The 19,361-nt window shown below is 38.8% G+C and overlaps 1 protein-coding gene across 5 annotated transcripts in view; it reads right to left on the bottom strand.

Annotated features, from left to right (window-relative positions):
* The window catches only part of sgcd (sarcoglycan delta), a 378,830-nt gene that overhangs the window by 105,816 nt on the left and 253,653 nt on the right, over positions 1-19,361 (bottom strand). For all 5 annotated transcript variants that reach the window (XM_018092814.2, XM_004912789.4, XM_004912790.4 and 2 more), the window contains one exon: positions 17,430-17,615. In XM_018092814.2, the coding sequence (XP_017948303.1) occupies positions 17,430-17,615 (186 nt within the window). The remainder of the gene's footprint in view (positions 1-17,429; positions 17,616-19,361) is intronic.

Here is a 19,361-nt window from a genome sequence, read left to right as displayed (position 1 = left end):
CTGTTTGTAGAATGCGTAATCTAAACAGGGCCCCCACGCTCCTCTCACTCAGGCAAATGTGTCTTTTATTCTATCAAGACCAACATCTATCAGAAAGAATTTAAAAGGGAACTCTGGCTTCCAAATCAAAATGACAGGAAGGAAGTGAGAGAGAAGGAGTGCTGGAACTAGGAAGCAGCAGAGACAAGCAAGGTGCTGGAAGCTTCCACAGTGTTCTGTATAAGAAAGTAGTTGGGAACCCCCAGCTCTGCAAATTTAAAGGTATAGCATCCGGCCATTAAATCCATCAACCTTTCCAGTGTGTGCGTGTGTTCTGCATCCAAGAAGTTTCCCAGGGAGGGGTACTGCAGTTCAACCTGTCCTGACCCTGGGTGGAGGCACACCATTTAATAGTGTACCTGCTCTTTCATATGGCGGAGGCACAGGACTCCTGTAGCGCCACACGCAAGTTAATGTGTACTAGATCTCATGCAGTAGCAGAAGAGGGTTATATACCTATCACTTTAATCTGTTACTGCAAAAAGTATGAATAAATACCATTTTTTATATCCTGAGATCTATCTGCAGAACAGTTCTTCTCTTTCTGCATCATTTGAAATCCTGGCAGGGGAGGAGAGAATAAAACACTGATGTTACAAACTGTCAAAACTTTTCCACAGCTTACAGATAGCACGCAGGAACTACATAACCCACAATGTATTGCACCACAATGCTCCTTTCCTTATCACATGTGCAAGGAATTGTGGGATTTGGAGGATGCAGGTTGAAGGAAAGCTGAGGCCAGTTGACTACAGTTACATTTTTTTCGAGTCACAGTAGTCAGCCAGTTCATCAGGAGAACAGTGTGCCAGGCTTAGGTAACTGCTAAAACCATATTATTGCATTAAAAATAATGAAAAGGCTGCATATTTTTTTTATTAATGTCTATTGCAAAGTTGCTTGAAATTATGTTTACTTTTCAAAAAGCTTAAGTTGTGTTTGGGTGGAGTTCCCAAGTGACTGTGTATAGGTGATATTTACAATAATTTTCTCCACAAAATTCTTTAAAATTAATCATACTCTTTTTATTGCTGATTAGCATTACTTTAAATCTCACTGTGTCCTCAGAGTCAACAGCTTCTCAATGAAATAAAGACACTCTCACTCATTGGATAGATATTTATTTGTCAATTTAAATTCCCATTACCTGGTTAATAAAAGTAACCTTGACTCCACAGCTTGGTTGTATATTTTTCTTTCATGACCTCAATACACTGAAGTGAAAATGACAGGCTACTTTCCATCAGTATAAACCCTCCCGTGCAAGACTAATATAAACGCCTAAGCACAACACCTTGCATTGCGGTAAATTTCAGGATGCTGCAGATATTAACCAGTAATCTCCTTTGTTGGTTATGGGTGCTAGCCTTCAGAAAATAGAAGCAATGAATTGCTTTTTCCTTCCAGTGCTACAAAATACCAAAAATTAAATGGTTTTGTTGGGACACTAACTCATCTAGCACTTCAGGTCAGTGGCTGTCAAGCCATGAGACCGATTAGGATGATTGTATGCTTGAGGCAAGATGCCTGTTTGCCTCTATACCCAACTAACATCATAGGGATCTCTGGTCTCCAGATACCCTAGGCTGGTGCCCCAATAACTCATTGGACCACTTGAAGAAGTATACATACAACAATTTTGCACAGTTAAGAAATGTAATATGTGGAGCACATTAGAAGGGCACATTTATCAAAGTACAATTTGGTCCGAATGGGAAAATTTTTTATTTTTTCTAATTTTTTTGTGAATTTTCCACAATATTTTCGTTACTTTCCGCAACTTTTTCATGCTTTGCGTCAATTTGTTCAACAAAATCATATGTAGGGACCCCAAAGAATTGGGCCCCTCCAGGATTAGTTCCCCTTTAGACAGGCACCATGAGGGTGGCCTTATGAGATTTGGACACCTAAAGGTGGTCCTGGGTGTTTATGTGTGAAAAGGGAGTTTCCCAGCAAGTTAACAGCCACCACTAGATGTCGCTGTGCTAAAAGTATAAAAGGGAATGACTCCCAGTTTCAGCAGGTCTTCGTCCTGGGACTGCTTCTTGTAAAGAAGCGTATAACAGGCTTGTGTTCTAGTACAGGAGGTACTGTAACAGGTCACTCTAGGAGTGACAGGCAGGCTAGAGAGAACGGGCAGTGATAGCCCCCAACAGGAGAGAGAGGGGTTAAGACCCCCCAGCACTCATGGCTGGAGTTAAGGGCCTGTAGTGTGTAGTAAGAGGAGCCAAGTCAGCACCTGGGAGTGTTCCCAGTGAAGGGGCCCTACGCATGGACCGGGGTGAGTTCCTAGGTGGAAGCATCCGGCGGGAGTACCGGGGGTAGCCCAAAGAGAGAGTGTGTGACTTGAGCCGTCTGTGTGACATCCTCTGAAGTGTTCTGCCTGCATCAATAAACAAGTTCATCTGGTTCACCATTTTAACCAGTGTCTTGGTGGTTCATATACTGAGGATCCTCAACTGCCTGGTAAGCAGCTACCCCAAGGGAGGGGCAAGGTACCGGGAGTTGCTGGGAGTCCGGGTCCAAGGAGGACCTCATAGAGTTTTCTCAGGGAGGAGACATATAGTTCTACCTATACCTACCCTGGGTGGAGGCACGCCATTCATTTATATTACACCTGTCCCCCATAATAAGTGGGGGCTCAGGGCTCCTGTAGCGCCACGCGCAGGTGAATGCGTGTTAAAAGTACAACCGTAGCCAAAATAGGGTTACACATATTTGTCGCAATGACTACGAAAGTTCGCAATGACTACGAAAGTTCATAATTCATTCAAGCTTCCGTATCGTGACTTTCTTTTGGCCAGGTTGGAGCTGCAGAGTGCCATTGAATCATGCATTGAAGGTTCAAAGTCAGAAAGTTTTTCGCACCGTTTACAATCGCTCTGATACGAAAATTTTGTTACTTTTGGATCGCACCACAATATTTTCGTACGACCACGATACGAATTTTTGCGCAATTAACACACATCAGATTATCGTTTTAAAACAAATCTTGAACATCTGAAATTGTATTCAAATATGAACACGTATGGCCATCCAGATATTTATCTCTAAATTATATGGGTTGTGTTTATCTGTACCTAATAGTGTATGCAGGCTACAGAAAGGTAAAAAGGACAGCTTTATAACATATTACACAATCTAATCCAACACTATTGAACAGCAACCTGATTTCATTCAACCAAATGGTGTTGCATGTTGCATGTAAATGTCTTTATTTGTCTTATCATATGAATTGGCACCAGTCCTAAAAACACTTCACAACAACAATCACAAAAAATGTAACAGGAATAGGATTCAGTGTAAACAAAACTCTTACATTGAGAGAATAAATATGTTTTTTCCCAGCAATCAAAAGATAAAGTTTAAGGCCTTAGAGATAAGTCACACAATAACAATATCCATGACATAATGTATGTCATGATCAAGGATCACTTCACTTTGTCATCAGTAAGAATAGTGACAAATGTAGCATATGGATGCAATAATTGATTAAAAAATCTAATTTCCAAAACATGAGCCATTTTTGTTTCTTCATAAAACTCTTCAAACAAATGACACGCAAACTCTATTCAGAGAGAAATGGCTGGCATTTTTTCATCATATGGACCCATATCTTTAGATATCCCAACATTCCCTGTTGAAAAATGTAAGATCTTTATGTTATACCCCAATGTACATAAAGAAAAATCTTCAGCACATCACTTACATACATGTTCTCAGAGGGTGCTTGACTTCAACGGCCGCTCCCAAGCCTTTTTTCTATATATCTTTGCAGAGGGAAAGAAGCACACCAGTGTGTTGGCAATGCCTTTAAATCATTTATTTGCAGAAATGAACAAACAGCACAAGCTTTGGGGGTGACTCCTGAAGAAGGGGTCACCCCCAAAAGCTTGTGCTGTTTGTTTATTTCTGCAAATAAATGATTTAAAGGTATTGCCGACCCACTGGCGTGCTTCTTCCACTCTGCAAAGACACCCCAATGTACCACAGACATGTCTAGTTACATCCAGCTATGTTCCTTATACAACAAAAACCCCAGTCTTGTTCAGGCAAACTTGCCCTTCTTTTGAATCTGGATGGTTCCTTCTACAGGGGCTGTGGGGAGGAATGCTCTTATTACCACCTAATATTAGGAGCAATAATATAATAACATTAGGAGATAGCTACAACATAAATGCAGAACTGCTTAGATCAAGCAGGTGGAGCAATTGTAGGTGGACCTTTCATTCTATTTTTTGTAGAACTTTCTACTAAATTGCAGTATTAGGTTGAAAAAGTCATTAACCAGATGTCTTCATTCAGGTCATGATATACAGGATCTAGTAGAAATAATGTGTAGAAATAAGGCTAAAGCAACTGGACTTGGGTTATCTGGGTTATTTTGAAAACATTCACCACACATGCAAGCAGTTCAACTGAGTCAATGTACTGTATAACCCTTAAGCCCTTAAGGGTTATACATTGGCTAACATCATACAGCAAATACTGGTCAGTATGAGTGTGGTTCCTGTATACTTCAACATCCACCCTATGCCACATGGATTTCAAAGTCCAAAAAAAGCCAATTTGCCATCTTTTACATCTTGCCTTATGAACTTGATAGTTTTGTCCATCGAATTTATGTGTTTAATGGAGGCTGGAACACTTATCTGTTTTAATCTTGACCCGGGTATCGTACATATCTAAAACAATGATTGGTGCTATTTCCTTGAAGGCTTTCTTTTTCTATTCTTTTATGTAGGTTTGCTACAATGGGAGACACAGGCACAACCATGTTTTTGTCTATAGATATTTTCTTATGCTTTCTTATGCTTCAAATAAATGGTATTAAGGCATAGGTCCAGTAAAGAACAAACTTGTTCTAGGTTCAGCTTTGTTCTACTGCCTTATATATTTAATTCAAGGGTTGAACGTTGACCTGCATACCGCTACACAATAAGAGTATAGGTCAATACAACATTAAACCCTCTCATCAGTCCTTTACTGGTCTTCACATAAGTACAACAAATCCATCCCAATATCAGTACAATGCAACAGAAGAAAATCTAAGCATGGCTGAACGTTAGCTGCAGCTGAAATGGCCCTTGAATTTTCCAAGGAAATAAGTTCTGTTTTTTCTCTTTTCTAGCCATGTGAATTGAGATCTCTTCATGTTTTTTACATAGGAAGTGAGCTAATCCCCACAACCTAGAGTTTTACAAAGACTCTCCTGGGAGGAGACATTTATAAAATACTTCAAAAATACTTAAACATTTTCTCATTTCAATAATACCATAGACTGATAATTAGAATGGGTCACGGGTGTCTGAATTCCAATATTACATTTGAGGCTACATCACATTACACGCTTAAAATTGTCTTGAGGAGTAGCAAAGCTTTGCAAATATTATACCTAATTAAAGAGGAAAATTAAAATAACTTGTGAACAAGCATGGTCTAAAAAATGCATAATAAACATCAAGCAAGATGAACGGTTTCATTACTGGTTTAGTAAGCAGCCTGATCTTGTAAAGGTTTGGAAAGTTCCAACACAATCCAACAAAAGTCACAGTAGGGAGCACCCAAATGCCTCATTCAAGTCTCATTTGCTGGCTTGTAGTGAAGAGACCAATTAGATATCTGCTGAGAGCAAGCTCTCTCTCCCAGTATGTTAACTTGCTTTGTTGTTACCCAGTGCACAGCTCTTTAATTAAATGCAAATAATCTTTAATTTCCCAGGCACTAACAGGTTGCAGCCATTTCCCACTGATGCGTCAGAGTGGGAGAGAGTAATGGCGCTTTGTGAAAGGTAACGTGGACGCAGTGTTTCTTTTCTAGATGAAGGGAAAAATTATATATAAAATGTGTTTGGTTATTCAAATCTAAAAAGCTTTTTTCTCACATTAAGAGTAATAAGAATTCATCATCGGCTATTTACCCACTCGTTAATTTCATATTTGCGGCTGATTAAATGTTCTTTAACATAATATGGTTTGTACTGTACAGCTTAAGCCCAAAACACAAACGCTTCAAAAAGAAAAATTGCCCAGAAACCTCAATGCATCTGTTTAGTATGAGAGGAATGTTTAAACAGCACTATCTTACTTTTCAACTTCATCATCATTTATCCCACATAATGTTCTCTAGTTTTTATTTGGTTTTTAGTTACTGTTCCTTGGTACTATCTAAGTGTGGGAGCAATGTTAATCAAGTGACCACAAGACAACTAATTAATTGTTGCCTTGGTTGCATGACTAAATGATATTACATATTTGGGGCTGATTTACTAAAGGAGAAGGAAAGGTAAAAACTAAGTAAGCTTTATCAGAAAGGTCTATGTAAATACAGCCATAAGCACTCACAGAAAAGCTGCACTGGTTCCTCTCAAAAAGAAACAAAGGATTTTTGTCTCCTTTTTTGTGAACATGTTCTTCGGTATCAGACTTCCTCTCTTTTAGGGTTCCTTCAGGTTTAGGGCACGAGTCTGCTCAGTTCTCTCCTCTCTCCCTCTCCCCCTCCCTTCTCCAGATTCTCCCTCCCATAAGAACTCACTTCCCCTTCCCTTAGGAATGTGTAATCTGAGCTTCCAATGGCTATAACTGCAGCAAAAACTACAAAGACCAAACCAAAATGGCAGCTGCTTTCTTAAACAAACAGGTATCAGGTATGATAAAGCTTTCTGCTAAATAAATATAAAAAAGTTTGTAAGTGATACTCAGTGCTATAGGTGTCCTCGTGCTTAATTACTTTCAGCCTTCAATGTAGACAATAAACATAGTTCTCAAATCTCTTGCTGCTTCCTCCAAAGAAAATACCCCTCTTGGATGGGTATTAAAACATGTGCAGAACCAATGTGTTGGAAGCGCATAAAAAATTATAATACAAATACAAAATAGTGAAATATGTTTTAAAAGTTAATGAAACTAAAGTGAAAGAGTTGTGCCTATAACTCCAAATAACAAAGTGCACATAAAATCCCAAATCGCAGTGTGGTGTAGTTTCACACTCACCAGATGGTAATTAAGATATGCAGAGGTAAATGAAATCCACTGTTGATAGAAGTAAGTTCAAGAGCTCCATTCAATTTTGAAAAGCAAAACATAAAACAGAATATAGTGTAATACCCTTTATTAAAAATAGTCCTGCTGCAGTACAGGCTACTTACAGTATCTGGATAAGAACAAAACATATCACAAACAGCTCTACACATTTCGCGTGTCCGACACGCTTCATCAGACACAATAAAAATGTGATCTGAAAACATCATCTTATATTGGCAAATCACATGCATAAAATGGTGATTAAGATGAGAAACAGCTGACCCAAAGAGGCGCACCTTAAACATAAACCAATGGGGAAGAAGACATGAACCAATGGGGAAAAGGGGGAGGGAGTAGTGCCAAAAACCCATATAATTGTGATCCGCCCACCATATAGAGGAGCCGCATACAAATCCCATGAATCCCCAGCCAGATTTTTTTTTTCTTATCGGTCCGATATCGGCAGCTAGAATCGGCCTGTGTATGGGGACCTTTAGTTGCATCATTTACAAGGTACTTAGTAAGGTACTACAGATAAAAAGGAAATCCGTTTTAAAACTCTGAATTATTTGATTAAAATGGAGTCTATGGGAGATGGGATTTCCTTAATTCGGAGCTTTCTGGATAACAGATTTCCGGATAAGGGATCCCATACCTGTACCAACTATTTAGACCTCACTCTATTTAGTAATGGAGACCAAATAGGGACAATGGTTGAATGAAGCCAAACAGTTGGCACAGGATACTGATAGGAATACTTTATTGGTGAAAAAACTCCCCGTTGCAAGGATGTTATATATATATAACTTTTACACTAAGTTCAACACCGAGGCGTATAGAACGCGCAGGTCTATTATAAAAAAAGTCTAAAACTCTCAATAATTTGTTAGCTCCTTCAAAAGTATGGGGCACTAATGATGATAGAAAATGCATCAACAACTTTGGTTTAAAGGGGACATATAAATGTGGCAAAAAGAGATGCACTACTTGCTCTTATGTAGCCCCCAAGAAATTACACATAGAGGGTATATTGCTGTTTACGTGGTTTATTTATTGGTGTGTCCTTGTAATAAGTGGTATGTACGGAGAACTATTAGATCCATCGGTACTAGAATAAGGGAACATATATAAAACATAATATTAAAATCGGCAAAAATAACCATGGTGTCTGGCGACACTTTAAAGTGATACTGACACTAAAAAATGACTCCTCAAAATATGAATGTACATAAAAAGTTGCCTATAGGTCATGTTAATTGATTTTCGCTGAGAGATTTGCTTTTGTAAATAATTGTTACTTGAAGTTCCTAAACCTGACTGTTTTGCCAACCTGACTGTTCCTTCTCAGCCTGTCAGTTATAGCTTCTAATGCTAACGGCCCTCTGCTGGACAAAAATGGCAGCCCTCTTATAGGGGAACATGGGGGATCAGACAGGTAATATAAAAGCATTGGGCAAATACTTTTATGGCAAAAATGAAGGTCATGCAAAGACAATGTTATGATAGATGTAAAAAAAGGTTTAATTTCTGGTGTCAGTATCGCTTTAAGATGGTACATAATTGCAATCCCACTGGGCTGGTGTTTTTGGGATTAGAACAAATTTCCTCTTTACACCAGAGGGGGTGATAGATTCATTAGATTACGTCAGAGCGAGACCTACTGGATTTTTAAACTAAACACACTACAACCTCATGGTCTAAATATAGAGCTAGATTTGGCAGCATTTTAATTTAGCTTTTGTTTTTAATTTAGTTTTTTATGTTATGAGATGGAAAGGGGTGGAAGGAGAAAAGGTAAAAGAAAGTACAAGGACTAAATGGAAAAGAGAGAGGAAAATAAAAATAAAAAACAAATCTGGCCAGGGGGGATTCATGGGATTTGTATGCAGCTCCTCTATATGGTGGGCGGATCACAATTATATGGGTTTTTGGCACTACTCCCTCCTACTTTTTCCCATTGGTTCATGTCTTTTTCCCCATTGGTTTATGTTTAAGGTGCACCTATGCTCTTTGGGTCAGCTGTTTCTCATCTTAATCACCATTTTATGCACGTGATTTGGCAATATAAGATGATGTTTTTAGATCACATTTTTATTGCTCCTGATGCAGCATGTCGGACACGTGAAATGTGTAGAGATTAGTGATGAGCGAATCTGTTCCATTTCGCTTCACAGAAAAATTTGTGAATCTTTCAAAAGATCTGCAAAACGGCGAAAAATTCGCGAAACGGCAAGAATGTCGTGCGCCAAAAAAACTGTCGCCCGCGACTATTCTTTTGTTGCCCACGGCTATTATTTTGTTGCGTGGCTATTATTTTGTTGCGTGGCTATTATTTTGTAGCCCGCGGCTATTCTTTTGACACCCGCGGCAATTCTTTTGACGCCCGCGGCTATTCTTTTGACGCCCACGACAATTTTTGGACGTGCGGCGAATTTTTCCACAGCGAATTTTTCCATCCGTTTTGTGAAACAATCTGCCAATGGCAAAATGCGGAAATTTGCCGCGAATCCATGCCTGGCAAACATTTCGCCCATCACTAGTAGAGATACGTGTTTGTGATACGTTTTGTTCTTATCCAGATACTGTAAGTAGCCTGTACTGCAGCAGGACTATTTTTAATAAAGGGTATTACACTATATTCTGTTTTATCTTTGGCTTTTCCAAACTGAATGGAGATCTTGAACCTACTTCTATCAACAGTGGATTTCATTTACCTCTGCATATCTTAATTACCATCTGGTGAGTGTGCAACTACACCACACTGCGATTTGGGATTTTATGTGCACTTTGTTATTTGGAGTTATAGGCACAACTCTTTCACTTTAGTTTCATTAACTTTTAAAACATATTTCACTATTTTGTATTTTTATTTTTTGTGCACTTCCAACACATTGGTTCTGCACATGCTATATAAATATAGTGTTCTGGGTGGCACTAATGTGGCAAATCTATTGGAAGTAAATTGCCAAAATGACTTTCCTTCCCCCCCCCCCCCCCCCCTTCTCCTCGGTCACGCAAAGCAGGTAACTTTACTGATATATTTTGAAAGTGATAGTTTGCAAACCTAACATGTTGCTGCTGGAGGTACCCATGTCATTTAAATCTGGTCTTTTTAAATTTTGTAACGTCTTGCTCTGTAGCCCTTCAGGATGGATTTGATTCATCATGGAAGATGAAAACATCTGAAACATCTGATATTATGAAATAATATTTTACATTTCATGAAAAAAAATCAAATGCATATTGTCATAGAATATATAAGCATCCAAACAGTATCCAGACTGGAACTCAAGACAATGGGACTTTACTAGAAAAATATGGTATATATAGAATATTATTGAAAATAGAAAATGTAAAAAGCTTGGCACCTTCACTGCATTATCAAGCACGGTCCCCGAGGGAGTAGAAAAAGGGTAATGGATTGTGCCCTCAGACCTCCATTAAAAGATTGCAGGGACATGAGATGGAGGGGTCATAGGTCTAACTGTAAAAATCTTTGCTATTGTAGTGAGGAAAAACACTTTGTGAAAACATTTCAGAAACACAATGCCTGCATCCCTTTTTTCTTATGCTCTTAAATAAATCCTTGCGTAGCTTTGACTCTTTACAAATATGAGGTTTATAGGTTACATCCATGAGAACACCAGAATGTATAAAAACCATTGGTTTCTATTATGGACAAATTGATGGTGGCAGTGGTGTAACTAAAAGTTAATGGGCCACATATCATTATTTTTATAGGGTCCACCAAACCCATAAATGACTGTCTAAATAATTGGTAGTTAGAGGTTCCTTGGATTTAGGCAGATTATCGATGGCCTCCTGAGTATATTTGTTAACCTTTGTTTAGAGAAGTTTGCTTAATGGTTAATTCCAGCACTGGGCTTGGCCTTTTAGGGTTTGAAAGTTAGTTATTTATTGGTCAGTAATGCCAAGTATCCATAGTCTTTTACAAGTAAGCCACTCTGTGGTTCTGTCTCTTTGGAATTTACTCACTAGAGAGAAGCAGTGGAAAGCCTGAAGTAGAAGACCTGGAGAGCCTGAAGGAGACCTCTGCAGGAGAAGTTAGAGCAAGGATCTCTTTCAGGGTCTCACTCTAAAAGTGACAGTCAGGTTGAGGGTAGTTAGAATAGCAGCCAGAGTCTCCCAACAAGGAGAAAAGAAAGATTTAGTGCCCAGGGTGTCACCCTCCAGTATAGGACTCAAGAGGTCAAGTTCAATGGTGATAGAGAGATCTTGTGAGGAGCACCACTCTAAGGGTGGTAGTACTAAGGGTACTACCACTGGCTGTTATTAATGCCCTGCCTGTGCGTAATACCATTGAACAAAATAAACATACTGGCATGTAATTGTATTGCCATTGTACCATTTTGAGGCAACATCTAAGAAACTGTTCCAAGATCCAGCATTTGCAGTTAACTGTTGTTTTTAAAAAAAAACAATGGCACCTAAATTATTGAACCTGTGTGTGTGTGACATAAGGGTAATAAGGGGGTGTGGTTAAGCACCCCAAAAGAACAGCACAATATGATTGGAGCATATTAATGGACTTTCAAGAGTAAAAACAACTCATTGGATTTTCTTATTCCCTAAAGACACCATAGTAGAATGCACAATTAAGCAGAAACACTTAAGGGCATGGTATCCTATTAATGCTAAAATTCTGACAAATGTCTATTACAACAAGGCATAATCCTTTTTCATTATAAAGCTATGAATGCAATAAAGAAAGGATAGCTTTCCGTACAAGTCAGGCAAGTCTGCATGACTGCTATTGATAAATACTGAATTGCCGCCTGCTTAATTAAAATGACAGAAATAGCCAATTACTATAGGAAACAGGGGGTTCAAATGAAGCAACACACATCAATATGAACTTTCCTTTGATTCTTATGAGCGTCTTTCTCCTTTTTATGTTTTTCTTAGCAAATCGTTGCCGAACAATTTGTTTAGAAATTTAATGGAAATGAAAATTAATTATCCGATAGAATTCAAATTACTGCAGGATAACACTGGAAAATGGAATAATAATATTATCTTGGGAAAAGAACAAAAGGGGGTGATTTTTTTTATTGGTGGTGAGAATTCTCAAACAGAGCTCATTACCCTGATAAAGGCTAGCTGTAAGGAAAATAGATTTTTCCTATTAGTAGAATAATCTAGAATGGCACAATGCCATGCTCACAGTGAGGTATAAATGACCCCATTACCATCACACCCCACTGTATATTTAGGTAATTATACACATGAGTAAATTAGTAAGAAGTTATTGGACCACCTTGCACTTCCACTTAACCATTGTATGACTGACATTATGGTAGTACCAAATCAACCTTTAGAATGCCGAATGGAGACAGTGTGTCACTTAAATCAGCACTAATAATGCTCTGTCCTAGCATGCCACTCAGTGGAACCAACCAAAATGGTCATTGCATGGTAAGCAAAATAGCGCATGCGATTTTTAAAGGCCCAATATACTTTGTAATTGTGAAATTCAGATATTCTGCAGGGCAAATGGACAGCTATAGCATGCCTGGTGGGCCAAGGAGCAGTGGCATGCAGACTCAGCCTGAAGGCCAGTGAGGGTGACATTTTGGAGGAATGTCTGTTTGCTCTCTTAGATATACCTGAAAGTCCAGTTAGGGAAAGATTTTGGGTGAAAGCTTACTTGATGCCCTAGATATCCTTGGTTTGGATTACAGAGGCCCTGACCAAAATGTGCTCCTCCAAAGGGGTCTTGAAACAAAAAAGTCCCACAACCTCTGATCTAATGGAAATAAATATTAGTCTCTTACTTTTTAGGGGCTTCCATTAGGCTTATACCATCTACACTTGCAGTTTCAGTCTTTTCTGAGCCTTCATTGTTCTCAGGCTGACCTCTTATAAGGTTTCTTATAACCCAAATCCTTTCATTACATATTCTTTAAACTATTAAACCAATGCATTGTCCTGCTGTATATCTATTACTTTGTTAGGAGCTAACAGAAGCCAAGACCAAAGTCAAGAGGATTTGAACCACAAAAAGTACCTACAACCTCTAATCTAATGGAATTATAATTAGCTCCTTTGAGGGTGTTACCAGCTCCACTTGCAAGGATTGAGTCTTGCCTAAAACATTTATTATTCTCAGGCTGACAGCTCTTATCACCCATAGCCTTCCAGTGGTAGTGGTATTAAGAGACCATACTACTCTAATAACATAGATATTCAGTAGAACATTTTTAGGTTATAGTGGCCCTTTAAGAGGGCATTAACTGCTCAGTCATACAAAATATTCTATTTCTATGAAGAACTGTGTCTGGGTTTTTTTTTTGGGGGGGGGGTTGTGAAAATTGAAACATGGGTGGCTAGACTGTACAGCTCATTGGTCACTTGAAATCTTTTTCCAAGCTTACACTTTTAAATAACTAAAGGGAATTAAGCCATATAATACTCCCCATCCTTTTTTTTTCAATAATTTAAAATATCTTTAACAGAATTTCAGCCTAAAGCCTTGAGCACTTGTGTCCAAACCGCTCAACAGCCGTTACCTTAGAATATACAACATATTCAATCAATGTACTTATCATGCTGGCGGTGGAAAATGGGATCCATATATATTCTGTGAAACATATAGACAAACAGAAAAGGCACTATAAATATGCATTCCATGAAAGCAGGGCATTAAAGTGGATAAAAATGCTCCATAAAATTCTGAAATGCTCCCCCAATGTCCAAAATAAGTAACCAAAAAATAATTGCAAATGCAATTACAGAGCCTTGCCTACATATATATTGAAAAATGTAGCCCCCCCATTTTACCCTAAAATATATGGATATTATAAGTCATTGAGGAGTTCCATGCCCATAAAGGCTTGAGGTCCAAGGCAAGGTGCTTTTATACAAGTCATGGAACTCAGAGGTGCCATCTAATATCCTCGTATTTTACAAAAGGGAGACATTATTCTTTATAATACACAGGTTTGAGTCTATTGGGGATATCTAGGAGAGCCAATAGACATTTTCCCCAAATTTTACCCTAGATGGCCTTCAAGGTGAGTCTCCCCACTGTACAACAGTTTCAAGCACCCATGGTTCGGGAACCACTGACCCAGATAGAAGGAACACCTCATGAAAGCTACTGGATGTCCGAATCAATGCACCATAAAATGTAATTATGAATGATTGCATTCATGACTGAAGGAACATCACGAAATTGATTTAGTAACTGTTGTTACTGACTGATCAAATAAAATAATGATTGGGCGGAGCCAGTGGGAGAAATGAATTATAAAATACCTACAAGGACAATCTATTATCATCTGTTACAGGTACCACTAAGGTATCATTGCTCTCTCTCAACCTTTACTACCCTGTAATTAATTAGCTTAAATTGAGATTTAAATTGATACCTTTGTATAAACAGCCGCAGCCATCCCCTCTTTATTGAGTCTGTCTGTGGTTTGCTAACAGCAGGATTCCATTATGCTGATGGTTCGCTGGTAATCTGATTAACTACCTTTTCCCTTCCTAAAGAAATGCACGCAAGAACTAGGAAGTTGGAAAATGAAAATAGTTTTTTTTAGTTTCTTTGTTCTCCCTGTTTAGTTAAATAGCTGTCCTGTTCATTGAACTTATGTTGAACAAGGGAGCATACTGCCCCTTTAACATGTGACTGGTGGAATTCTAAATCAGGCCGTGCAGTACTAGACCAAGTTCTTGTGAGCAGCCTGTTTTAATGCCTCCTGCAGCAAGCTCTATGCTATTGTAGTATTATGGTTTAGTACTGAGAGTACTCCAGCTGAGATCATTGTTTAAAATTAACATTTGTGCATGAGATACATATTTATCCATTCTGTACATTCCCACTCTGAAATGATAAGATACGAAGCGGAAAACGTTCCCCTAATGCTAGGGATACTGTAATCCATTGGTGCATCGACTGTCTACATAAAAGGACGCCAGGTGAAATGAAACCATTTGTTCTCAATACATTCTCGCACAAAAGCCTTTAATTACAAAGCAAGGCGTGCTCCCTGCAGAGACACTGGGATTACTCAGAAAATGATGATATTTGCACAAAATCCTCCCTGAATCTCATTGCTTGTACAGGTTTCTATGCCCCTTGTGCAGTGTTTTCCGTATTGTGATGTTAACTCCTTACTCAGCCTAATGTGCTACCTCTCAGATTATATTTTAAGCAGTAAAGACCCCTTGTAAAGAACTGGACTCTTTATAACCCCCCTTGCAGTCCTTTGATAATTAGAATACAAGTTGTATTGTAGTAATCCTTTCCTTATTTCAGTTCAATTGTGGGGAAAGAAAAGAGATGGGGTTCAATGCATAACACACTATCTATTAACCTGTGTGGCCTCTGCATTCAACAACATTACTAGCTAGTAGACATAGTTAAGAAATATCATCCTTTACATTTCTGTGATTTGATGCCAGTGAACTACTTGCAGGTTCATTTTCTATTGACATACAGCCATTTAATCTTTACACAGTGATATTCCTACTGTGGATACAAAGAAGCTTTGCCTTAATGGTCCAAAATATACCATGAAAATCAAATGATAGAAGATAATGATATAATGTAAAATAAGTTATTTAAAATCACCTATAATAGAACAATATGAAAAATAATGAGACCGTACACACATACACAGTCATAGGTATAAGTGCCAATAACTAGGTGACAGAGTATTTGAATGTGCACAATGCATGATGGGAACTGCTGGAAAAAAACTCAATGCTGTAAAACATTTATCTGACCCTGAACCCAGTATCTTCTGTTTGTATATTAATACTGTATGTCTACACTCCCTACATCCCCTTCTATAAAATATTTATCAGCCTATGCATTTCCAACACTAACACTTCCATCCCGGAATTCCCTTCTGTAACATATCTGTCTGTACTCCCAGCAATCCCTGGGGTAACATAACTGCAGTTACTCCCAGCATTACCTTCTGTAACATATCTGTATGTGTTACCATCATTCCTTTTTGTAATATAAACATTAAACCATTCAGGACTACCTGCTCAAACATAGCTCTTGTTCTCCCAGTTTTAACAAATCTGTCTTCCAAGCAGTCATAGTAAGCACTATTGGGGCTTTTAGAAATCTCTTAAAATTACCCCTTTTAGGCATTTCATTTTTTAAAAAGTCCGTCTGGACTTGGCTATTGCTGTTGTTCCAAAAATGAGGAGCTGTAGCAGGAGGGAGGCTCACCCTGAAAGCCAGTTGGGGTAAACTTTGGGGATAATGACTATTCTCTCTCCTAGATGCAGCTGTAAGCCCAGCTTGAGATTTGGGGTGAATATTTTGCTGTTCTAAATAATCAGTATCACTCAAAGGCTGATACACCAATGTCTTGTTATGGGCCAGAGGGGTCCTGAACAAAGGTTGGACCTTGGGAACTTGAATAAAAGAAGTTATTGTTTATTGGTTTCTCAGCATCCCAATACATCTAAATACAATACATATAAATCCCTGCTCTAAAGGGCCAATTTATTATTCTGTATAAAATGAAATTCACTGATAAACAGTGTAAAAAGCTGTGTAAAATAAATGGAGAAGTTCGCCGTCTGAACGATACATTTTAGGTTCTTAGGTTCCATCAGAAGTAAAAAAGCATTAAGGAATTACACTGATTGTATGATGTGTGCCAAATTTTGTCGCTGTTTTTAACAAAGCAAAATATCTGCCCCTAGTATCTACTCTCTTTTGTGTGTGTCCGTGCAAGATGTAGACATTCTGACTGTATGATAACTGCCTACACTCCAAGCTCCTAAATCTGTCCCCCAAGCCATTTGCCAGTGAGCCCCAAAGCCGTAACCTGGCCCTACTTTAGTTAAGGTTATTATGAGAGATAGCATCCAGGCTATGCTCCCTGCAGCTTCTACTGTCATATAAACCCTTGGTTGGATTGCCTGCATCGCCTACTGATGAAAAAAGCATATCCTGCTGTAGTCTGCACATTTTCTTATTGGAGATAAGTCTTTGATTTACTTGCTCAGTAGCATCCTTCCTGATGTGCCCAGCCTCACCGTTGATGTGGTCAGATACATATTTAATTAAATTCTTTACATTTCACATGGGGTGAGAACCAGCTGCCTGCTGTGAATTGCTCCTTCTTTAAGATAACCCTTTGACTGGACTTTCTGCATCTCTGGCTACAAGATCACAGAGAGACAGTGCCCCCACAGCGTAGCCTCTGTTGCTGAAAAAATGGCTCTTTGATGGCACCTTCTGCCTTATACATTCAGTGCAAAACAAAATAATTCACAATAATGCATCTTTTTTCCATATCAAATCCTCCTAAATTTTTGTGCTTAATACCAAATCTGCCTATCCCATTCTGCCTTGTTTCCATGGTTACTTACAATAGTAAAGTTCATGACTTTGAGGATCCAGATGGTCATGGCTAGGTTCACCAGGATAAGAATCATAAGGAGCAGCACAAAAAAATACAGGCACCTCTTCCTCCAGCCGTATATTCCCACCTTGTACACGTGCGGCCCCTCATTGCTGGAGAGCGTGCTTCTGTGAGCGTACTGTTCCTGAGGCATCTGTGTACAGTAAAGGATAATAAAAAAAAGATTTATTCTGACTGTTGCAAGATGGGAAAAGGCTGAAGCTTTGTACGATTGTCTTTGACATGACCACAATGCATTGCAAACAAATGGTACAAAGGACGGAATCTGCCAGGTGAATTCTAAATCATCATCTTATGCAATATGAAATGAGTTCTGTGCTGCATGTGGGCTCTGCGGCCAGAACAGGATTGCTAATTTTTCCTCCTTGGCTAGATATCTTTTAAACTGATTTGACCCTCATATATAGAATAATAACCTCCCGCGCATTCTGTACTACACTAATTACTCCAGCTTTCAACCAACATAAATAAAGAAGCAGGCAGCTAGTGATGGCACCCTGTGCTTGTTATTACTGAGAGATGGGTGGGGAGGATGCAGCTGGAGCAATTCCAAAAGTACATTTTAGCAGCAGGTTTGACAGTGTTTTTTTCCCTGAGGAATGGCAACCACATGCTGAGGAATCATTGAAACTGACAGCGGATAGAATGAGCAGGCCTCTACTGAAAGGCTCATCTTACCTGAGTTTAGGAACTGACTTTATACATTGACATTATACAATATATATACAAGGCTAATTAATTCGATAAAATTACATGGCAGTTCAGAAACCAGTAAACCCTAATCCAGATTCCAATAATCAGCCCTGTAGCATCAAATTCTATGATTCTCTCAGTAATATACCTTCCAAACCTAAATGTAGTCCACCTTATTGCAAGGTCGATAGAGAACTGTTCCCTAGGCCATTGGCCCTACCAAGATCCTTGATTGCTGCATGTGTCGGAGAAAAAGAGGCTTTCTCTTGTTATTTACCAACAACACTACATGAAGCATGGCTGCCTTTATACATACTTTCACTTACAAACACTTAATGACACTTTCCCTTTGAAAAGGAAAAAATGCTTTATTCAGCCAAATCAACGGTTTTCATTAATCACAGAAGTACACTTAAACCCTCCCCGGTAAAACCTTACAGTGCATTAGGCAATGCACTTAAATTATTTCTGAGCAGTACAATAGACTGCACATGTATGGAACAATCGCTGGTTACTGTAAGTTTAAATACAATAGTATTTTATGAAAATATACTGTATGTAACCAGGGGTGGCCAAAGTATCACCACAGACTGCTTCATTACCCTCCTTGGTGCCCCCTTTATTTCCATGGGCGGTGGTTTATTTAAATATAATCCCAGTGTGTGTGTGAGTTTTGCTTAGGTTAAACCATTACAGAATTTCTCTATTGCAGATCTCCAAAACAAGTGCCCCATACCTAATTACTGATGCGGTATATAAAACATCCTGTTGTTATCTATCTATGTTATCTAACATAGGGAGATAGGCTGCTATGCAGTTTTTAGTGGCCGATTTTAGGGCCCAACCAGAGCAGGAAGGAACCTCATTGTGGAACTTTTACGCATTCATTAGGCCACTGGTTATGATAGCATAAGTGCTAGTTAAAAGCTGTACCAAGTGGCATTGATCTATCCCTGAGGCTACAGCGACCAGCATGGTTTCATCTCTTTACTATTGGATAAGCCATGGTTCAGCAACACTGTTTACATGGAGGTAGGATATCTTTTTTATGGTTTGGGTTTATTTAAGAAAGTATATTCATGCCATGTGGTTAACAGTAAGGACAGCATACCAAGTGGTTGATGTGGGCCAGAAGTCAAGATGATGTTGCAGGGCTACTGAGTAATGCATAATTTTACATGGGGAT

The sequence above is a fragment of the Xenopus tropicalis genome, chromosome 3, assembly GCF_000004195.4.
Source record: "Xenopus tropicalis strain Nigerian chromosome 3, UCB_Xtro_10.0, whole genome shotgun sequence".
Lineage (NCBI taxonomy): Eukaryota > Metazoa > Chordata > Amphibia > Anura > Pipidae > Xenopus > Xenopus tropicalis.
Note: the sequence above shows the minus strand (reverse complement) of the source record. Positions and strands in the feature narration are given on the sequence as shown.